At 37.9% G+C, this 24,327-nt stretch overlaps 3 protein-coding genes across 4 annotated transcripts in view; 2 read left to right on the forward strand and 1 right to left on the reverse strand.

The window, feature by feature from the left end:
• The window catches only part of LOC147853260 (serine/threonine-protein kinase Nek5-like), a 39,536-nt gene continuing 15,209 nt past the window's right edge, over positions 1–24,327 (forward strand). The window contains exons 1-3 of one of the 2 annotated variants that reach the window (XM_087333002.1): positions 1–14; positions 8,950–9,015; positions 15,246–15,327. In XM_087333002.1, the coding sequence (XP_087189128.1) occupies positions 8,953–9,015; positions 15,246–15,327 (145 nt within the window). In that variant the 5' untranslated portion in view covers positions 1–14; positions 8,950–8,952. Of the gene's footprint in view, positions 15–8,949; positions 9,016–14,846; positions 14,931–15,245; positions 15,328–24,327 lie in introns of those variants that run through there. The other variant, XM_087333001.1, reaches the window with a different exon arrangement.
• On the reverse strand, positions 2,774–4,384 carry LOC147853261 (pathogenesis-related protein PRB1-3-like). Its single transcript, XM_087332849.1, has 2 exons — positions 4,327–4,384; positions 2,774–3,213 (listed from the first exon to the last, which is right to left on the reverse strand). The coding sequence occupies exons 1-2, from the start codon at positions 4,382–4,384 to the stop codon at positions 2,774–2,776; spliced, it is 498 nt and encodes a 165-aa protein (XP_087188975.1).
• LOC147853262 (pathogenesis-related protein PRB1-3-like) lies at positions 6,309–6,866 on the forward strand. Its single transcript, XM_087332851.1, has one exon. It carries the CDS (start codon positions 6,309–6,311, stop codon positions 6,864–6,866), a length of 558 nt encoding a protein of 185 aa, XP_087188977.1.

Below are 24,327 nucleotides of genomic sequence, written 5' to 3' on the forward strand. Positions count from 1 at the left end.
TAGACCAACATGAAGTCATGGAACAGATTGGGAAAGGGTCCTCTTGGCTCAGCTATCCTTGTGTATCACAAACTTGAAGGTAAAAAGTCAGCAAAATTGATACTAAGAATTTATATTACATCATCACGAATCATGTATAATCATCATAAAAATAAGCCTTCATCAAATTACTACATATGGATTGTGGCTACAAGGGTCACTATGCTGTGCAGTGGCACCCTATTGTTACGAAAGTATATATGTGTAACAATAGTAGCATGTATAATCATGTGATACAATCATTTCTAATGGACATAAAAAGGCAATTATTCCGCATTGTGCTTTAGTAAGTAATGTGTCTTGTTTCTATCAAGAATATATATATAATATGGTCTATGGCAGGTTATTGGCACAACAAATTATACGCCTCTGGAGTTGCATGCAGACATCCGATATGGTTTCAAATCTGTCATTTGGTCCCTAGGTGAGTGAAATCTTGTTTTGAACATCTTTGTTTTCTTCTTCTTCTTCTTCAAAAGTTAGGCTCTCTTTTCTATATATGGAGATGAAGTAATGACAATTTTTCCCAAGCTTGTGTTTATATGAAATGGCTGCCCACTGGCCGACAATGGAAGCTTTTGTAAGTAATGTATTTAACATTAGACCCATCTGATTATACTGTAACCCTCAAATCTTCACTTTGTATGTTGTATGTGCTCATGACAGTGTGTATTAATGTGTACGTGTGTATTTCTTTCACATTTCTTGTGAATGTAATTTAGAAACATGAAGTACCCTTCCCTCTCCTTGTTCACGAGTAAGGTACTAAAGGAGGAATCAGTGATGGTAGGTGTGAAGCCTAGGCTCGGTTTTGACCCCAGGCTTGGATAGTCTATTGGTCGGGTTCAAGGCAACAAATGCCGCGCGACAATAATTACACTTGTTGCTAAGCCGATGAAGTATCTACTGCGGGATTGTTTTTATTTTTTCTTTCAATGAATGGGTAAATACCCCCATTTTTGTTGTAAACCATTTGTCTCATGGGGCAATTTTGGCCTTAGAAGACGTTAATATATCTTTCTTTCTTTCTTTCTATCAGCGAGCAACTCGCTGTGGCTTGTTTGCTCTAGGGGAGGGATTGATCCTAAGTCAGACTTAGCTAGGGTCTGTTTAGGATCACTCGTAGTTCAGATTTTCCTAAATTTCCTAGAGCCAATTTAGGGTGTAGGGGGCCCCTAGAGTGGAATCGGGGAAAAAATCACTTCTTGTGCTCACCACAGGCTTCGCTGTCGAGCGCACCAAAGCTGCTCTTCATTACTTTAAACCACACTAAATAAGTGTTTTGCAATTCAACCTGAAGCAGGTGAACACCAGAGAGATTAAATCATTATGACGGTTATTACGATAAGTTTGGGGAAAGTGGATCCAAATTACCCTAGTGTTTAAAATATTTGACCATTTTATGCAAGGGGAGTAAGGTGAGAAGACATAAGAATAAAAGAGTCTTGAGGGGATTATATCCACTGATAATGGTGAGTTGAGTGCTAATTGTCAATTTTCGATCAATATGTATACTAGGTTGGTTTCTCACATGTCATTGTGGCAAGCCCAGCGAATTGATATCCATTGCTCTATTAGAGGATTCATGGCATTCTTTTACAGCATACCTGATTATTTTCGAGAAATCAAGGTCATTTACAAGATCAATGTATTGGATGCATCATCATTTCCATGTGTGCTTTGTGAGCTTTCCTTGTTCCACACCTTAATTTCTGGTTCCCTTGAAGGTTTAGTAATTTTGCTATTTACAATTTTTAGAAATTGCGTTCTCTTTACAATCAGAGTCATCCTCCACTTGCACATTTCATAATTCATTTCGATAAATTTCTCTACCATTTGTTTTTTGGTTAGTCTAAATGAAGTACTATCTCTGGTTTCTTGATTCTATCTTTGCTGTCATCTCTATAGATCTTCTGGACTGATCTTCTTGGGATGCTGTGCTTTAATCCTTATGGTGAAAGGTCTATATTGTCTAAAGATCTAATAAAATAAGAGTAAGAAAGACAAGGGAAGGGTGGCATGATAGCTTAACTTTGTAGTTGTTGTTTTTAGTATGTAGGCAATATCCAATAACTGTAAGGATCTAAGAAACAAAGCAAGAGTGATGGAGATGTAATGAAGTAACTATCAAAGAGGCAAGATTGGCGGAGATGTAAGGAAATTAAAAAATCTAAGGTTAATATGGCCACTCAATTCTTGTTTATGTTTCCATTCAATGCTCGGCTTTTTGAGGATTCGCGCACCAGAAATTTTGGACCCCCTTGTCATGAAAAATGCTAAACTATTTGTTGGCAATCAATGTATCGGTGATTACTAAATGATTCTTTTCATGAGTACTATTGCTATGGACATAGACTTCATAACATGGATCAAGGTCTCGACTATTGTTTGTGATAGTGATAATGAGCTAGATGGATGATGAAGAATCAGTGGCAGCAAGTCCTAGACAAACCGTAATGGTGAAGAGTGGCACAATCAAAGTCTCTTGCTTCATGCCCTATGAGATGTCAACTAGCTTTTATCTTGTTGACATGAGTAGGAACAAGGGCGGCCATAAGTCCAAATGATTAAAAGTAAGGTGAGGTAGATAGATTTAAGCATTATACTAAGTTAAATAAAAATCCAAAGTTTTATTCGAAATGGGCATGTGCCTATTCAATTACATCAAAATCACAGACATTTGATTATTCATTGGAACCCAATGTGATCAAGGGTTACAAAAAAATTTCATTAGTTAGTACGGGCGTTGATTCAGGTAGTTTCCTGGGGGATTGTAGCTGCAGATGATGAAGGTGGAACGGCCATCTGGGCATGCTTGCACTGCACAACCAACGGCGGTGGATCTACTCCACACCACTTGTGTATAGTGGCCACACATTGCATTGCGAATGCATTTGTTGGATTGATAATCGTAGCTCCCCGACTCGGCCACCCATGCCATTACAGCATCTATACCAGTGTAAGTTTTTCCGCTACCCCAGAAGAGATTCTCGCCATATGGGCCACCTGAGTGCACAAGCTGGCACTGGCGTTGGGCAGCATCTTGGGCAGCATAGCTCGCAGCGTAGTTGGCCAAGTTTTGGTCCCAAGAGATTGGTGCCACACCTACAGCGGCCCGAGCATTATTATGCGGCTGAAGGAATGAAGCAATGAAGCCATTGTTGGTCTGTGCACCTACATGCATGAAAAATAGATAGGGTATTGATAAACACCCCACTAGCATCATGATTATGATGAACGAGCGGTGTAAGCATAGATGAGAAGATGAAGAGCATTGAATGGAACCGAGAGGAGGTGAAGTAGTAGTAGTAGTAGTGGAAGCCATGTTATGGTAGCAGATGAATGGGATGAATTGCTACTTCTGCTGCTGTTGTTATGATGTGATGAAAAGCTAGACAAATAGTGAGAGAGATAGCAGCAGAAGTAGTACGAGGAGACTGAATGAGAAACATGAGTGTCAACGTCAGTTTTTGTAGTCAGCATCACAAGCAGCCGTCAGCTGGGGTTTTTGGCATCTACAATAATTGCAATAACAGAATTAACGGTATTATACTACATAATATCATGTTATCTATCCATCCTAACGTTCACTTATCACATTTTTCACTTATCACATTTTTGTTTCTATACTTATTATAATTTACCCTCATCCCCTCATCCCCTTATCACATTTTCCTTTTATTTCTACCCTTGAGGAAAGAAATTGTTTAACGCAGCACGAGTTCCTTGAGTGTTACAAATAATTACTTGAACCACTCATATAATTGAGGGAATAAAAGCACAGATGAATCGGGCTCCAATGTGAATTGCTTAGAGACAAGACACCACGTGGGTTCTCAAGAGGATCCGTTTGGGGAGATCCGAAAAGGCTTTCGAGGTGTGGTATTGCAAAGTTTTTCTTTATTTCATATCAACTAGTAAACTATCTATTGTCTATGTGAAGAGACCATATACGAACTTCTATTCCCACTACCAGTCCTATAGTCTAAGTGGTCTGAGCCAGTTACGTTATTGACTCGCATTTCTTGACTCATGCTACATGCTTCATTTTAGGGAGGTAGAACCTTGCTTTGAGTACTTACTCTGCTAGAATATGGTAAATGTTCAATATATTCAATGTTCGCCATTGGGTGCCTAATGAGTCCTAGTCTTTCCAACTCCACATGGTTGTCAGCATTTTGAATACTTAAGTTCTTATTCTTCATTGTCCTCCATTGCATATGGGATGGATTTGATAACAATATTCCGGAATCATTTGTTATTACGGATTGGCTTGTATACATTTACCTTTGACTCCCTTTGCTCTAAGAGCAAAGCTAAAGAGTGAACAATCTTTAGGGATCATTGTTTATTACGAACTAGCTTGTATACATTGATGTTTGACTCCTTTTGCTCTAAGAGCAAAGATAAAGAGTTAATAAAACCTATATTGAGGCCTTGAAATTCTCCCAATTGTTACTTGAGATTACACCATCAAATGCATTATTATTGTCACTCTTGTTCTTTGATAGAAACCTGAGAACAATGTCCCAACAATTTTTGGAGAAACCGTGGCACTAACCCTTTTAAACCAGTACTTTTATTGCTGAAAATAGCAACATTTCATTGTGTGAAGGAAATTTGGTTGATGCTTATCTCCTTCACGGGTAATGAAGATATGAATTTTCTGAAACAACAATCCTTTAAAGGAAAATGGAAGGATTTGTTAGTTTTTGTGGAGAGAAAGGACAAAATGGAATGGCAATATGTACCCTCGCGATGGTTGTTCCCTCCATAGGTGGAGGTTGGTTTCAATTATTACATAATGGGGGATATCTTACCCACCACTAAAATGTATCATTATAGGTTTGTATTTGCTTATTGCATTGGTAATGGAAACTATGGTGTAGTTTATGTTTAAAAAAAAAAGAAAAAGAAAAGAAAAGAAAATAGCAACATTGCTAGATTTTTATCACAGTGCCAGAAAGTCTAACACTTCTTTTGCTCTAGAATGTGTGGAACTTTGGCACTTATGTGTTCACTTATTTTATATGTATTCAACATGTATTTAACATATTTTATATGAGTGAATACATATTCTAAGCATTTAAAAAAATGTAGAATACGTTTCGAATGTGTCGTATGCATATTGTATGCTAAGTATTCTACAACTATGGTGGAGTCACAAACCAAAAATATATCCTAGCCATCTAGAATTCATTCCTTCAGCCCCATACTGGGATTAACCTTGGCCAGCTGGGGTAGAATTATGCCCCTCCCAAAATCCTGCCCAACAACAATGCCGGTTGGTGCACTCAGATGGCCCTTGTGATGAGAACAAGGACTTAGGCGATCAAAATCTGAACAACCATGTGGTACCAAGACTCATTAGCTTACCGAAGGGTGAACATCGAATATGCCGAGGTGCATATTCACGACACCATTTGAGGCTGAAGAACAATGCAAAGAGAATGAGTGTCCTAAAGAATGAATATATCTATTTGATGGGAGTTGCAACCACACTGATTGAGTGTATTCTAATGGAATAAGTACTCAATGTTGGGTAATGAAAACCTAAACCAAGGCTCAACCTCCTTGAAATGCCACATCTAGCTTGAGTCAAGAAATGCAAGTCAATAACGTAAATCGCGTGAACCGCTTAGACTATATGGCAGTTCTTATATGATCAGTTCATGTAGACAAACTTTTACCAGTGGATATCAAATAAAGAAAAAGATAGAAATACCCCAAGCCATGTGAAGTCTTTATCGATCTCCCCCAAATGCAACCTCTTGAGAACACGAGGTGGGGGTCCTCTCTCTAAGTAATTCTATGGTTGAGCTCCATCCAAAGGTGCTTTTATTCTCTCAACTATATGTAACACGCAAGGGACTCATGCCCCCCCTTGTAACACAATTTGTTTCCCTTTAGGGGTATGAGGGAGAAATAAAGGGAAACTGTAAAAATGGAGGAGGGTAAACTGTAATAACAATAAACAAGTGAATATGGATATTGAACGGTAGGATGGATAACACAACATAGTATAAGACCGTTAATTCTGTTACTATAGTTATTGAAGATGTCGAACCTCCCTCTCTCTCAAACAGCTGACGGCTGTATTTGACGCTGACTACAAAACCCCACGTTGACGTTGATGTTTCTCATTCATTCACTCCTGAGTTATTAGCTGCGGCTGCTGTTTCTTATCCCTTTGTCTTTGTCCCTATTTGCTCTTCTTCACATCATAACATCAGCAGCAGCAGCAACTACAATTCATCTACTACCATAATATGGCTTCCACTACTGCTTCAGCTTCTCATCCATGTTTATACCGCTCATTCATCATGATCATGATGCTAGTGGAGTGCTTATTGATACCCTACAATGCTATAATTTTCATGCCTGCAAGTGCACAAACCGACAATGGCTTCATTGCTTCATTCCTTCAGCCACATAATAATGCTCGGGCCGCCGTAGGTGTGGCACCAATCTCTTGGGACCAAAACTTGGCCAACTACGCTGCGAGCTATGCCGCCCAGGATGCTGCCCAACGCCAGTGCCAACTCGTGCACTCAGGTGGCCCGTATGGCGAGAATCTCTTTTGGGGTAGCGGAAAAACTTACACTGGTACAGATGCTGTAATGTCATGGGTGGCCGAGTCGGGGAGCTATGATTATCAATCCAACAAATGCACTAGCAATGAAATGTGTGGCCACTACACGCAGGTGGTGTGGAGTAGATCCACTGCTGTTGGTTGTGCATTACAGGCATGTCCCGATGGCCGTTCCACCTTCGTAATCTGCAGCTACAATCCCCCTGGAAACTACCTGAATCAACGCCCATACTAACTAATTAAATTTTTTTGTAACCCTTGATCACATTGGATTCCAATGAATAAAGTCAGATGCCTATCATCTTTAAATAAATAATTAGATGCCTACTATATTTATGTAATTGAATTGACACACGTCCATTTCTAAGAAAACTCTCGATTTCAGTATAACCTTCCTTATCAAATTGCAATAGTAGTCGTGAAAGCAATCGTTTAACGATCGACCAATCTATTTCTAATAAATTGGTTAACATTTTTAATAATGACAAAAGGGTCGAAAATTTCCCTACTTCCAGCATTTGATGGAAACATAAACAAGAATTAACATGCCCGAAGTCACAGGAACCGGCCGAGATCTAAAGGAGCATCAAGAACCGTGTTTACTTTGCTCTGCAACCTAGGCCTTGCACACTATGAATAAATAAAAAGCAAGCCATTATGTTTTAGATCTCTGAAACCATTGTCTTTACATGTGCATTAGAAAGTCATAAGTACAAATCAAATATGTAAAGGCTGATGAAAACTGGTAACCTTATGGTTTATAAGCTGAAGATTGATGTTGAAGTATAATCAGATAGTTCTAATGTCACATTCACTGTAACAAACATCCAGATGTTTTCGAGTTTGAGATAATTAGACTAACAGTTTAACTAGCTCTTTTTGACAATCCAAGGGTTGAAAACAGTATAAGAGCTTGCAAATTTTATTGACAGAAACAAGAAATTACTTGCTAAAGCATAATGTGAAGGAATTGCCTTTATATGTCCATTAGGAATGATAGTATCACTTGATGATGCAATATAAATTCTTCTGATCAATCTCGCTTTCATTTTTCATTTCCAGTTATGACCTCAAGGCCATAATCAAGGAATCCCTCCGCGAAGACACAGGAGGAATAGATAAGCAGAATCCATGTTTATATCTATAGAACCATACATGTCTATTTATATGTTGACGTATCAATGCTGAAGCAAGCAGTCAAACTTGTTGATGGGCAAGTTGAAACAGAGGTATTGGGTTCAGTTCATCTAATATAGGTGCGATCACCTCCTTAAGGCTTAATGCTTGTCAACCCAATATCTCAATGTAGTTAGGAAGTCATGAATATAGCTAAAGAGAGTTTGCATCATTGCATTAACTGAACTACATTGGGATCAATGTCTGGTTTGCTTGGAAAGTGCACAGAGTTCTTGGAAAACGTTAGGAAGTGATCCATATTGCATGGCATATCTCATTGGGTGTAGTAGCATACATATATACCATATTTCAGCTGGAATGAAAACATGAAATAAAATGGGATGCCACACCCTACACTGCCAAGTAACTGGCAGTCAAGAGACTATTTGTTCATCAAAACTTATATATGTAACTCTTTGTATCATTTGTTGCAAAACGTTCAGGCTTCTGGCAATGTAACATTAGAGACTGTTGAAAAACATGGAGCAACAGGTGTCACCTTCATTTCAAGGTAATTCATTTGTTTTTTAACTTCAAATATTTAATTTTAGCTGTGGGCAGGCTTACAAAAAGAGTGTGATGTAATAGGATGTTTAAAGGAGATGTGAAGTTCTGTGTGCAATTTGCTCTTCAAGTTATCTCTATGAGGAATAAATTTTCTCTTATTATCCCATGCATATATATATATATATATATAATGGAACCAATCTGTTTGTACATTCGAACTAATGTTCCCCTCATGCTCTGCGCCTCTGCCTCTCTCATCTCTCTGGGAGAGGAACAGAGCCTTTTGCCCTGTCACGCTGAGAAACACTCATTGTAGACAATGCAACTAAAGATCCCCTCCATCTTCTTGTTGAATGATTCGTTGCCTGCTTCACATTTTTGATTGTTGATCAGCAATGCATCGAAAAAATAGACTTACATTATTACTTCAATGTGATATCAGTAGCAGGAGGTTGTGTAAGGAAGGAAAAAAAAACACTCAATAGCAGAGCTTTCCCTCTCTTTACTTCCTTCCTATATTTAATGTGTCAATTATTCTCTAGGACCTGATTTTGAATCTTGAGGGCATGCGTTTTGATGTGTTAGAGAGTCTTTCTTCATCATCAGCAGGGAATCCAGAATGGATCAACATGTAGGTCATGGGAACAGATTGGGAAGGGGTCCTCTTGGCCCAGCTATCCTTCTGTACCACAAACTTGAAGGTAAAAAGTAAGCAAAATTGATCCTAAGAACTTATATTACATCATCAAGAATCATGTATAAGCATCATAAAAAGTTATTCCTTAATCAAATGACTACATTATGGATTATGGTTACAAGCCTCACTGTGCAATGACGCTGTATTGTTACGAAAGTATATATGGGTAACAATAGTAGCATGTATAATCATGTGATACAATCATTGCTAATGGACACAAAAAGGCAATTATTCCGCATTGTGCTTTAGCAAATAATGTGTCTTGTTTCTATCAAGAATTTATATATATATATGGTCTATGGCAGGTTCTTGGTAAACCAAATTATAAGTGTGTGGAGTTGCGTGCAGACATCCCATATGGTTTCAATTCCGACGTATGGTCCCTAGGTAAGTGAAACATCTTTGTTTTCTTCTTCTTCTACTTCAAAAGTTAGGCTCTCTTCTATATATGGAGATGAAGTATTGGCATTTGTCTTGTTTTTCCCAAGCTGGTGTTTATTTGAAATGGCTGCCCACTGGCCTACATTGGAAGCTTTTGTAAGTAATGTATTTAACATTAGACCCATCTGATTATACTGTCTAAAGGTCTAATAAAGTAAGAGTAACTAAGACAAGGGAAGAGTGGCATGGTAGCTTAACTTTGTAGTTGTTTAGTATGTAGGCAATATCCAATAGTTGTAAGGATCTAAGAAACAAAGTAAGAATATTGGAGATGTAATGAAGTAACTATCAAAGAGACAAGATTGGCGGAGATGTAAGGAAATTAACGTTCAAAGAGATGAGACTTCAATTTTATAATAATGGGTGTGGCAATAGCATACCATGCATTTCATGGTGTCCTTCGTTATGAAAATGCGATCATAGAAAGAGAGGTTAAGTATTTTGCACAATCCTCTATTGGTTTCTACGACATTTGGGCTTGTTCTCACTTGGGTCTTTATGCTTATATGGATTTTTGCCATTGGGCACAAGATGCCTTTGGTTCCTATTATTCTGGGGTATGTTTACCACTCATACCCAAAAATCTCATGTTAATATGTCCAGTCAATTCTTGTTTATGTTTCCAAGCAATGCTAGAATTTTTGGAGGATTCGCGCAACGCATGAGAAATGCTAAACTATTGATTTGTAATCAATGTATCAGTGATTCTTAAATGATTCCTTTCATGACAACTATTGCTATGGACATACACTTGATAACATGGATCAAGGTCTTGGTTAGTTTTTGTGATAGTGATAATGAGCTAGATGGATGATGAAGAATTTGTGGCCGTAAGTACTAGATAGACGTTAATGTTGAAGGGTCGCACAATCAAAGTCTCTTGCTTCATGCCCTTTGAGATGTCAACTAACTTTTATGTTGTTGATATGAGTAGGAACACGGGCGGCCAGAAGTCCAAATCATTAAAAAGTAATGTGAGGTAGATAGATTTAGCATTATAAAAAGTTATATAAAAATCTAAAGTTTTATTAGAAATGGGTATGTGCCTATTCAATTACATCAAATCACAGACATTTTATTATTCATTGGAATCCAAAGTGATCAAGGGTTACAAAAATTTACATTAGTATGGGCGTTGATTCAGGTAGTTTCCTGGGGGATTGTAGCTGCAGATGATGAAGGTGGAACGGCCATCTGGGCATGCTTGCACTGCACAACCAACGGCGGTGGATCTACTCCACACCACCTGTGTATAGTGGCCACACATTGCATTGCGAATGCATTTGTTGGATTGATAATCGTAGCTCCTCGACTCGGCCACCCATGCCATTACAGCATCTATACCAGTGTAAGTTTTTCCGCTACCCCAGAAGAGATTCTCGCCATATGGGCCACCTGAGTGCACAAGCTGGCACTGGCGTTGGGTAGCATCTTGGGCGGCATAACTCGCAGCGTAGTTGGCCAAGTTTTGGTCCCAAGAGATTGGTGCCACACCTACGGCGGCCCGAGCATTATTATGCGGTTGAAGGAATGAAGCAATGAAGGCATTGTTGGTCTGTGCACCTACAGGCATGAAAAATAGATAGGGTATTGATAAACACTCCACTAGCATCATGATTATGATGAATGAGCGGTGTAAGCATAGATGAGAAGATGAAGAGCATTGAATGGAACCTAGAGGAGGTGTAGTAGTAGTAGTAGTGGAAGCCATGTTGTGGTAGCAAATGAATGGGATGAATTGCTACTTCTGCTGCTGCTGTTATGATGTGATGAAAAGCCAAACAAATAGTGAGAGATACAGAGAGACAAATAGTGAGAGAGATAGAGAGAGATAGCAGCAGCAGTAGCACGAGGAGACTGAATGAGAAACACGAGTGTCAACGTCAGTTTTTGTAGTCAGCATCACAGGCAGCCGTCAGCTGGGGGTTTGACATCTACAATAATTGCAATAACAGAATTAACGGTATCATAGTACATAACGTCATGTTATCCATCTTAACGTTCACTTATCACATTTTCACTTATAACATTTTTCTCTCCATAAGCATTATAATTTACCCTCCTCCATTATCACATTTTCCCTTTATTTCTACCCTTGAGGAGAAGAATTGTTTAATTGGGCACTCGGTTTTTTTTTTCCCCATAAAAAATATCAATGAATATTGCATGTGAATGTGGTTGCATCAGGTTGTAGACCTGATTTCAGCATACATTTGAAATTAACCGGGCACGAGTTCCTTGAGTGTTACGGATAATTGCTGGAACCACTCATATGATCTGAAAAGGCTTTAGAGGTGGTGGTAATTGCTTCAATTTAGGGAGTTAGAGCCTTGCTTTGAGTACTTATTCCGCTAGAATATAGTTACCCAATGTCTAGTTGCAAGCTCTCCCCATTGGGTCTTGGAACCTTCATTCTCTTTCCAATGTTCTGACCTCAATATATTCAATGATCATCACTGGGTGCCTGATGCGTTCTAGTCATATTATGAACCGTACGTACTATACGGCATTCACATTTGAGCATGTTTCGAGCGAGTATGGTAAACACCCTCAAAGCATGGTAAATACCATACTTTTGTGTTCATTATTTGTTATAAGGTAAAACATTTTTATAAGGTAAAACATTTTTATAAGGTAAAACATTTTTATAAGGTAAGAAAGTTAAGGTAAAAAATGTCAAAAAAAACAAGTATGTTTTCATAACATACACAATCGTTTGCAAACGTATGAAAAAGACTGTTTGTGAATGCATTTGAGTATGTTACATACTATGGTCCTAGTCTTCCAACTCCACATGGTTGTCAGCATTTCTAATGCTTAAGTTTGTAATCTCCATTGTCTTCCATCGCACATGGGATGATTTTTATAACGATCTTCAGGAATCATTGGTTATTATGGACGCTTGTATACACTTACTTTCCATTCCTTTCACTCTAAGAGCAAAGGTAAAGAGTTGACAAAACCTATATTGAGGCCTTGAAATTCTCCCTATTTTATTTTGCTACTCGAGATTACAGCATGGAATGGGTTATTACTGACACTCTTGTTCATCGAATATTCTAAGGTGAATGACACCATTTGAGGCTGAAGAACAATGCGAAGAGAATGAGTGTCCTAAAAAATGAATTTGATGGGAGTTACAACCGCACTGATTGAATATATTGTAATGGAATAAGTACTCAATGTAGGGTAACAAAAACCTAGCGCAAGGATGAACCTCCATGAAATGCAACATCTACGTTGCGTTGAGAAATGTAAGTCAATAACATAAACGACATGAACCACTTAAACCGTAGGAATGGTGATGGGAATGGCAATTCATATATGATCAGTTCATGTAGAGAGGTAATTTTACAAGTGGATATCAAATAAAGAAAAATCTCACAATTTCTTTCCCTTTGGGGGTATGACTGAGAAATAAAGGGAAATTGTAAAAACGGAGGAGGGTAAACTGTAATAATTCTAAACAAGTGAATCTGGGTATTATGAACGGTAGGATGGATAACACAACATACTATAAGACCGTTAATTCTTTTACTACAGTTATTGTAGATGTCAAACCCCCCCTCTCCCAAACAGGTGACGGCTGTATTTGACGCTGACTACAAAAGCCCATGTTGACGTTGATGTTTCTCATTCATTAGCTGCTGCTGTCTCTTATCTCTTTGTCTTTGTCCCTATTTGCTCTTCTTCACATCATAACAGCAGCAGCAGCAACCACAATTAATCCCATTCATTTGCTACCATAGTATGGCTTCCACTACTACTTCAGCTCCTCTAGCTGCCCTATGCTCGTATGCGCCTCCTCATCTATACTTACACTGATCATTCATCATGATAATGATGCTCTTGGAATGCTTATTGCTCATTCATCATGATAATGATGCTCTTGGAATGCTTATCGATACCCTACAATGCTATATTTTTCATACCTGTGGATGTACATACCAATAATGGCTTCATTGCTTCATTCCTTTAGCCACATAATCAGGCTCAGGCCGCCGTAGGTGTGGGTGGCACAGTCTCTTGGGACCAAAACTTGGCCAACTACGCTTCGAGCTATGACGCCCAGGATGCTGCCCAATGCTAGTACCGGCTCGTGCACTTAGGTGGCCTGTATGGCGAGGATCTCTTCTTGGGTAGCGAAAAAAGTTACACTGGTATAGATGCTGTAATGGCATGGGTGTCAGAGTCGGGGAGCTATGAATATCAATCCAATAGATGCATTGACAATGCAATGTGTGGCCACTATACACAGGTGTGGAGTAGATCTACCACAGTTGGTTGTGCATGCAGGCATGTCCTGATGGCTGTTCCACCTTCATAATCTGCAGCTACAATCCCCCGGAAACTACTTGAATCAACGCCATTACTAACTAATTAAAATTTTTTGTAACCCTTGATCACATTGGATTCCAATGAATAAACTCAAAAGCCTATCTATCATCTTTAAAAAAATAATTAGACCTATGATTTTGATGTAATTGAATTGACGCATGTCCATTTCTAAGAAAACTCTCGATTTTATAATACTTAATCTATCTACCTCACCTTCCTTATCATAATTTGCACTTTTGGCCACCTTCATCCTAATCATGTCAAGGAAGTGAAAATTGGTCCTCTATTAGTACTGTCTCGTACTTATTGCCACAGGTTCTTCATCATCCACGTGGCTCATTTTCACTATCACAAACAGTAGACAAGACACTGATCTATTTTTTCTAGTGTAGGCAATGATACGACAATAGCAGTCCGGAAAGAAATCATTCCACAATCATCCAATTGATTTCTTATAAATAGTTTAATATTTTTAGTAATGACAAGAGGGTCCTAAATTTCCCTACTTCCAGCATCTGATGGAAACTCCCACAAGAATTAACAGGCGATCATAATGTTAGATTTCTCAGCATGAGTTGTAAACATGCCCTAAATCACAAGAACCAATGGCCACGATCCAAATGAGCATCAAGAACCATGTTTACATTGCTATCGTCTCATTGAGTGTTAATGGATTTGTTTACTTTGCTCACCTAGGCCTTGCATACAATGAATAAATAAAACGCAAGCCATGGTGTTTTAGATCTCTGAAACCATTGTCTTCAATTGTGCAGTAGAAAGTCTTAAGTGCAAATCAAATATATAAATGCTGATGGAAACTGGTAAACCTTACGCTTTATAAGCTGAAGATTGATGTTTAAGTATATAATCAGATGGGTCTAATGTCACGTTCACGGTAAAAAAAACATTCAGGTGTTTTCGAGTTTGAGATAATTAGACTAACAGTTTAACCAGCTCTTTTCTCAATAAAAATTGTGCTTCTATAAATTGATTTTTGACAATCCAAGGGTTGAAAACAATATAAGAACTTGCAAATTTAGGGTTTAGGGTTGAAAACACCCATTGTAGACAATGCAGCTAAAGACAGATTGGGAACAGGTCCTCTTGGCCCAGCTATCCTTGTGTATCACAAACTTGAAGGTAAAAAGTAAGCAAAATTGATCCTAAGAATTTATATTACAACATCAAGAATCATGTATAATCATCATAAAAATTATTCCTTAATAAAATTACTACTTATGGATTATCGTTACAAGGGTCATTGTGCAATGGCCCCCTATTGTTACTAAAGTATATATGTGTAACAATACTAGCATGTATAATCATGCGATACAATCATTCCTAATGGACAAAAAAAGGCAATTATTCTGCATTGTGTTTTAGCAAGTAATGTGTCTTGTTTCCATCAGGAATATATATATATATATATATATATATATATATGGTCTATGGCAGGTTGTTGGCACACCAAATTATAAGTGTCTGGAGTTGTGTGCAGACATCCCTTATGGTTTCAATTCCGACATTTGGTCCCTAGGTAAGTGAAAGCTTGTTTTGAACATCTTTGTTTTCTTCTTCTTCTTCTTCTTCAAAAGTTAGGCTCTCTTCAGATATATGGAGATGAAGTATTGGCATTTGTCTTGTTTTTCCCAAGCTGGTGTTTATTTGAAATGGCTGCCCATTGGCCGACATTGGAAGCTTTTGTAAGTGATGTATTTAACATTAGACCTATCTGATTATACTGTCTAAAGGTCTAATAAAGTAAGAGTAACAAAGAGAAGGGAAGAGTGGCATGATAGCTTAACTTTGTAGTTGTTGTTTAGTATGTAGACAATATCCAATAATTGTAAGGATGTTGTGTTATCCATATCCACTTGTTTATAGTTATTACAGTTTACCCTCCTCCCTTTTTACAGTTTCCCTTTATTTCTCCCTCGTACCCCCCAAAGGGAAAGAAATTATGTAACTAGGGGGGGGGCATGAGTACCTTGCTTGATACATATAATTGATAGAATAAAAGCACCTATGGATGGAGCTCAACCATCGAATTTCTTAGAGAGTGGACTCCCACCTCGCGTTCTCAAGAGGTTGCATTTGGGGGAGATTGATAAAGATTTCACATGGCTTGGGGTATTTCAAGCTTTTTCTGTCTTTGATATCCACTGGTAAAAGTTCTTCTACATGAACTGGTCATATATGAACTGCCATTCCCATCACCATTCCTACAATCTAAGCGGTTCATGCGATTTACATTATTGAGTTGCATTTCTCAACTCAAGGTAGATGTTGCATTTCATGGACGTCGAGCCTAGGTTTAGGTTTTCATTACCCGACGTGGAGTACTTATTACATTAGAATATACTCATTTGGTGTGGTTGCAACTCCCATCGAATAGAGATATTCATTCTTTAGGATACTCATTCTCTTCACATTGTTCGTCAGCCTCAAATGGTGTTGTGCAGGCATATTTGATGTTCACTCTTCGGTAACCTAATGATTCTTGGTATCACATGGTTGTTTGGATTTTGATCACCTAAGTCCTTGTTCTCGTCACAAGGGCCATCTGAGTGCAGCAACTGGCATTGTTGTTGGGAAGGATTTTGGGAGGGGCATAATTCTACCCCAGCTGGCCAAGGTAAATCCCAGTATGGGGCTGAAGGAATGAATTCTAGATGGCTATGACAGACATATTGTTGGTTTGTGCCTCCAGCATAGTTGTAGAATACTTAGCATAAAATATGTATATTACACATTCTAAAAGTATTCTACATTTTTTTAAATGCTTAGAATATGTATTCGTCATATAAAATATGTTAAATACATGTAGCATACATATAAAATTAGTGTAGAAAACACATAAGGGCCAAAGTCCCACACATTCTAGAGCAAAAGAAGCGTTAGACTTTCTAGCATTGTGATAAAAGTCTAGAAATGTTGCTATTTTCAGCAATAAAAGTACTGGTATAAAAGGGCCATAGCTTTTCCAAAAGTTGTTGGGACATTGTTCTCAGGCTTCTAACAAAGAACAACAGTGTCCAAAATAATCCATTCCATGGTGTAATCTCAAGTGGCCCTAGAAAATAGGCAGAATTCCAAGGCCTCAATATAGGTTTGTTAAGTCTTTATCTTTGCTCTTAGAGCAAAGGGAGTTAAACTTAAATGTATACAAGCTGTCCATAATAACCAATGATTCTTGAAGATTGTTATCAAAATCATCCTGTGTGCGATGGAGGACAATGGAGAATAAGAACTTAAGCATTCAAAATGCTAACAACCATATGGAGTTGGAAAGACTAGGACTCATTAGGCACCCAAGGGTGAACATTGAATATATTGAGGTCAAAGGTATTCTAGGCCCAAGAACATTGCAAAGAGAATGAAGGTTCCAAGACATGAAAATCTCTACCCAATGGGGAGAGCATGCAACTAGACGTTGAGTGCCTATATTCTAGAGGAATAAGTACTCAAAGCAAGGCTCTACCTTATTGAAATGAAGCATGTAGCTTGAGTCGAGAAATGCGAGTCAGGAACGTAATTGGCTCGGGCCACTTAGACTATAATAATAGGAATGGTAGTGGGAATAGCAGTTCGTATATGGTCTCTTCACATAGATGATAAATAGTTCATATACTAGTTGATACCAAATAAGGAAAAACTTTGCAATACCACCACCTCTAAAGCCTTTCCGGCTCTCTTTAGATGCAACCTCTTGAGAACCTGCGTGGTGTCATGTCTCTACGCAATTCATTGTGGAGCCCGATTCATCTGTGCTTTTATTCCCTCAATTATATGAGTGGTTCGAGCAATTATCAGTAACACTCAAGGAACTTGTACCCGATTAAACAATTTCTTTACTCAAGGGTAGAAATAAAGGGAAAGTGTGATAAGGGGAGAAGGGTAAATTATAATAAGTATAGAAACAAAAATGTGATAAGTGAAAAATGTGATAAGTGAACGTTAGGATGGATAGATAACATGATATTATGTACTATAATACCGTTAATACTGTTATTGCAATTATTATAGATGCCAAAACCCCCAGCTGACGGCAGCGTGTGATGCTGACTACAAAAACTGACGTTGACACTCATGTTTCTCATTCAGTCTCCTCGTGCTACTTCTGCTGCTATCTCTCTCTATCTCTTCACGATTTCTCAAGCTTTTCATCACATCATAAGAAGTAGCAATTCATCCCATTCATTTGCTACCATAATATGGCTTACACTACTGCTTCAGCTTCTCATCCATGTTTATACCCCTCATTCATCATGATCATGATGCTAGTGGAGTGCTAATTGATACCCTACAATAATATCATTTTTATGCCTGTGGGTGCACAGACCAACAATGGTTTCATTGCTTCATTCCTTCAGCCACATAATAATGCTCGGGCCGCCGTAGGTGTGGCACCAATGTCTTGGGACCAAAACTTGGCCAACTACGCTGCGAACTATGCAGCCCAAGATGTAGCCCAACGCCAGTGCCAGCTCGTGCGCTCAGGTGGCCCGTATGGCGAGAATCTCTTCTGGGGTAGCGGAAAAAGTTACACTGGTACAGATGCTGTAATGGCATGGGTGGCCGAGTCAAGGAGCTACGATTATCTATCCAACAAATGCATTGGCAATGAAATGTGTGGCCACTATACGCAGGTGGTGTGGAGTACATTGTCAGCAGACGATATCATATGTTTGACAACAATTCCACCAGAAATACAAGCGGAGGCATAATTCTTACCGAAGGATTCTGGAATACTAGCTGGTATTGCTACGGCTGGTATTATAGGTAATGACCATGATTTCTTGTGTCTCAGAAATAATTATTTGTTTATTAATTTGGAAATATAAACATCAAATGCAGATGAAAAAATGTTTCACATCCCTCATATTTCAATCCCAAGGGTATAAGAAAGATTATATCAATGTACTTCATTCTTCATCAGACCAATATGTTATCATTTATGCGCATTGTGAATCTGGAAAATGTTATTTGAAACTTCTGATTCAATCATTTACAACAGGTGAAATGTACCATTCAAGATGGTGACAGAGTGACAAAGGGATTGCAGTTCTGGCACTGTTTACTGGCAGATAGAGTTGTTTTGAACTTTATGCAGAGAATGAGTGGGATTGCAACATTGAACAAGGTATGGGATTATTTTACAGAATGCAAATGTACAGTTGTGTCTAAAACAACCATAATGGCGCATGAGACCTAACAAACAATTATAGCTGTGATAATCAAACCATCTGGTAATAGGTGTGAAATGCAGGACTGATAGTCAAATATCTTTATACCAAGAGGCATCTAGAGGATTTATCCAAATCATCTGTATACTCCACTTGATGATATTAAGTTGTCCTGATCATTCTGTCCTTATCTGCAGAATTGATTTCTATATGGGGACGTTCTAAGATATATATTTGAATGGGTATGACGGCTATACTCTATGCCATGTGACTATAATCATCTTTATGATTGAGCATAGCCACATCGAATGGCCCCCTAAGATAGGCTAGCAGCCAAATTGTCAGTGAGTGCCTCTGATTTCAGGCTGATGACTAAATGAGTCTTATGACCATGTTCAAGCATCAACGTAAATCATGTGCAATACATCATGACCTGGTGCAATCGTCTGATCCTTAGTAACACTGTTTTGTTGTGTAACCCTAAACCCTTATAATGCTACCTGCTCGTTACTAGTGAGCCCCAGAGTTAGGGATGCTAAAGACGGTGATGAATATCCTCTAAGCAATTTCTTTCAGAAGTGTAATGGCATGGGTATCCACTATTTGAACTTTCATCATTGAAGGTTCTTGTCTTGGGTTGAATGTAAAACCACAGCTAGAAATAGTGTCTGAATATTCGTCGCAAAACATAGAATCTCATGAAGTCTGAATGATTTGCTTTGTACCATGCTAGAAATCATGCAAACTAGCATCTACTCCAATTCTCGCCAGCAGCTCGATTTGGATGGCTGGTTCTGGGAATCAGTGTGAGAAATGTATGTAACTTTCATGATTTGCTCTATGGTTGATGGGGTTGTTTGATCATGTACCAGGGGATGCATACTCTCATCAATTGTATAATGTTGATGTGATTCCTAGATAAATACCTGTAGGATTTTGTATTCACAGTGATATTTGCGATCACGATGATTCAGTGGTATCTTTATGTGCACAGAATGTGCGTATTGCATCTGACGTATGCATGGTCACCTCTTTAAGGCTTGATTGATGCTTGTCAACCTAATATCTCAGTGTAGTTAGTTTAGTTTGCACCATTGCATTAACTGAATTACATTGGCATCAATGTTTGGTTTAGTAGCTTGGGCAGTGCACAGAGTTCTTGGAAAATTTTAGGTAATGATCCATATTTTGCATGGCATGTCTTATAGGGTGTAGCAGCATACATACAATATAACACATTTCATCTGGAATGAAAACATGAAATAAAACAGGATGCAACACCCTACACTGGGCCCAAAGCTGTCGTTTTAATCTTGTAACACTTTGTGTTATCTTATAGTTTGTTTCATTGCTCAGGTATTTCTTCAGATCTATTTGAGTAAATTTCTTCTATTTCTATTTCTGAGCTTATTTTCTCTGGAATTTGTTGTACCGATTTGAATTTTTTCTATTTGTTTGTTATCTTTTGATAGTTCTCATGCTCAAATTAATTTATTTCTTTTAGTCTGCATTAATGCTAAATATTCACTGTAAAATCTTGTACCCATCTGAGCTTGCTCTTTCATGCCTTATCATGGTATATTTGTTTTGCTCACAGATATCTTGTTCAGTGTTTCTTTCATGCCTTATCATAGTATGTTTGTTTTGCTCACTTACAAATCTATGACAGGCGAAATGTTGTTATCAAGCAAAGTTTTGGGGCTCTGAATGTTACCAAGAACAAGGTCACTGTAGCTAAAACCATCAGAGTTTAAGGATAAGTCGAAGAATGTTGGATGCGATTCTTGTCAAACAGGGAGGTAATGCACATTGTAAGTACACTTACTTTTATTATGTTAAATGTTGTTCAAGTTGGGTTTATGCATATCGATAAATATTTAACTGGAATCATTATTAGATCTAGAGATGGGCTTATTTGTATGTGAAATATTTTGTATATTGTCCATGAACAGTTTTGACAGTGATAATGTGAGCATGGCAGAGGTAGTATTTGTGGTTATGTAATGACTAGCTATGTCTGATGCATTGTCTGCTCAGTTTTTGACTGTAGATTAGGGAGAACTCTAAATTACCCGAGTTTTGTGTTACTTCCCAAAATAGTCTTATGCATTTTCTGCTCAGTTTTTGACTGTCGATGAGGGAGAACTCTAAATTACCCGAGTTGTGTTTACTTCCCAAAATATCCTTGGCCAAACATATTTCAAACTGTTTATTGTGTAGGAAATTTGAAGTAATAATATGGTCAGTCATATGGTCAATTCATCTCAGTTTTCATCAATCACATGGTCAGTTTGTTTCCAGTATGTTGAGATGATTAAAACTGGAATTATTGATCCTTTGAAGGTCATAAAAACTGCTGAGTGCCTTCTTCAAAACCTGATTGGAAATGATGAGAAATACTACAAATATATATCATGTAATATCTTGTTATAATTTTCGCTAAGCTCCTGATCACTCTCAATTTGAACAAAGAGCATCAAAACAGGATATTGACAAGTGTTTATGCCAAATTAATGACACTAATTGAAATGAGCATAAGAATACATTGTTGAAAATTTCAACTGAAATTGTACTTGAGCTTCGGGTTCCACTAAAACAGATGTAATATCGGGAAGTTTATCTTTAATCACCGGCTGAAAACCCATGGAAATAGGACAACCTTTACACCTTAGTTTGCATACTCAACTATCTACAGAGAGGACCTCTACAAAACCATCATAATTATGAATAGCTGGCCTCAATATCTCAAGGTGAGTGTTTACATCCTGCATCATAACACTAGGTTTTTAACCATATTCATAAGTGATGCAAACATTTAAAGATAAGGATTTGATTTGCAATAGTTAAATCCTGTTTATTATTCCTACTTATGTTCTGTGTGAGACTTAGCTTAATTCATCTAGCTTGATTGCATCGAAATGTGAAAGCATGAAATTGTTTCTTGGATGGAACAAAATAAGTTTTTCTTGGACAAATGCTTTAGCTTTACCTCATTGTGTCTATAAACAATGGTACACTATTTCCAGTGTCTCACCTAAACCTTTGATTAGTTAGGTTTTAAGTCTGTAATTAAGCTTCAACAGAAACATTACACCACTCCGTGCTTTGATAAGGAAGAAGATTAACGAAGCAATCAAGGTGAGACAATGGATACACATTTGAGTATCATCCATGTACAGATTTCTTAAAGATCAATTTGGGGCTGCAAATGAAGTCAATTTACAAAAAGCTTGTTAGCAATGGAATGCCCCCGAATGGTTGCACGCATGATATCATGACAATGACTACACCTTGACTCGTGAAAATCAGATAGCATTGTGTTTGCAAAAAATGTCCACATGGAAGTCGTTCCATTTGGACTCCAGTAAGAGCTTGAATTGCATTTACAGCAGATATATGATTACATACATGTAATTAGACAACCGTTGCTTAGCTTGCTTGATAGAATCATTGTAGTATTACTGAACATATGCACATAAGTGTATACAGAAGTTCATTGATAGCTTTTTCATTGTAAACAAGACTACATAGTTCATGAATTCTTGGAGAATAAATATTATGAAAATGAGGTTAATGCCATGAAATTATATGATATGGCTCAATGTGAAAGAAGAAATCTTCTAATGACAAAACAATTTATAACATGGAAAGTTAGAAGAGGTATTTGAATATGCACAATGGGGAACAAAAATTTTCATGCAATCATGATCAAGACTTCATGCCAAAGGATAAACAACATAGATAAACATGCCAATTTGACTACCACACACCCAAATCAGGGAGAATCATCAATAATGGAAGCATGACCCATGAGGTTCAAGTATATGTGAGAAATTTTATGTCATTCCAATGTTCCACAAGACCTCTTGTCAGACTAAAAAGAAAATTGAAGAGAAAACTAGAGAACATGCAATCTATGGTGGTTTGAACAAACTAATAGTAGAAAACCACATGAATGCACAAGCGTTATAGTATGTGGCCAACACCTTTTGATTCCACTAAGGATGTTAATTCATCATTGTCTTGGTGTCTTTAGTTGAATAATGATTCTAGAATAATTTCTACCAAAGAAATTTAATGAGGAAAATGTGATATATGTTCTTCAGTCTGAATAGGTTATTTCTGCCCCCTTAGGTCCCTCTACCTCACGAGGGTAAGAATCAATGAAGGAGATGTTGGCATATCATGGATTATCATGAAGCTATTATAGTAAATAAGAACTTCAAACATACTGTTAATCATGTCACTGGTTTTCTTTTCTAAGTCATATATTGTTGTGTAAAGGCGTCCCTCCTTGCGGGGGAGTCGGCCGAAAAGTCGACTTGAGTGTCGATTGGTCGAAATCGGTCGAAAAGCCGATTAGAGTCGAATCACTGAAATCGGCCGAAAAACCGAATTTGGTCGAAATTCGGAAAGTAAAAGAATAGTCAGTTGCGAAGAACCGAATTGGGGGTTAGTTGATCGAATTCGGTGAGAGAGTCAAATTCATACTCAATCGAATAGACACACATATACATATACATATGTCTTCTACATTCAAAGAAGAAAATGACTTAGTATATATATGCTGACAGGCCTGGTGGTGCGCCTGTATGTGGGATAACTCACTAAGAGTGAAATAGTGAGAAAAGGGGAAAACCTACATAGCGTATGTGAGGGTGTGAGATACATATATATATATATATGAGAGAAAAACGAGTAGTGTGTGTGTGGAAAATCTGAGAACGACTGGTTTTCTGCACAGTAGTGGCTGTGTAAGAGTATACGTACTCAGAAGCTAAGTAAGAAGAAAAGAAGTGTGAAGCAAAAGAGAAAAAGACAGAGAAGCTTCGGAAGCTTCGGAAGGAATAGTCACCTGCGTGCTAGAGTTTGAAGAGCTTGACTGAAATCGTGGTTTCAGTACATGCTCATACCAAATCAGGTTTCATTGTTCTATGATTGTATTCTGTCATTTCTCATAGTGAAAGCTCTGTTCCGTGGTTTTTCCCTAAATCAGGGTTTTCCACGTAAATTGTGTGTTCTTTCTTATTTCCTGTTTGCGTCTAAGTTCAATTTCTGATTTCGAATCGGAGTGAAACTCTTTCATATATATAAGCTTCTAAAAGCTTCAGTGCAAGATGTGTTTTCTTCTTTCCTTCCATCTCATATCCCACTTATGATCATCTTGCTTCGAAAGGTCGTGTAATATCATTGTGTTTCTTATTTTAGCAAATTTGATCTTTGCGAAGTGAATGGGAAACTTCTACAATGCTCAACTCACATTTTGGTTTTCCTTTCTAGACTATGGGGTAATGATAGTTGCAAACATGTTACCTTGCTTTGAAGCCTTATTGCATAGCTTCATAAGACAA

This window comes from Azolla caroliniana, unplaced genomic scaffold (genome assembly GCF_043228905.1).
Source record: "Azolla caroliniana isolate FFs.n. ecotype wild unplaced genomic scaffold, voAzoCaro1.0.p SCAF_17, whole genome shotgun sequence".
Classification (NCBI taxonomy): Eukaryota; Viridiplantae; Streptophyta; class Polypodiopsida; order Salviniales; family Salviniaceae; genus Azolla; species Azolla caroliniana.

Bases quoted from the DNA above. Each gene is read 5' to 3' on its own strand.
- LOC147853261 (XM_087332849.1), bottom strand. From the start codon at position 4,384: ATGATCCCTAAAGATTGTTCACTCTTTAGCTTTGCTCTTAGAGCAAAG. The intron at 3,214-4,326 runs GTAAATGTATAC...TCATGCATGTAG, and splicing joins TAGAGCAAAGGGAGTCAAAG to GTGCACAGACCAACAATGGC.
- LOC147853262 (XM_087332851.1), top strand. From the start codon at position 6,309: ATGGCTTCCACTACTGCTTCAGCTTCTCATCCATGTTTATACCGCTCA.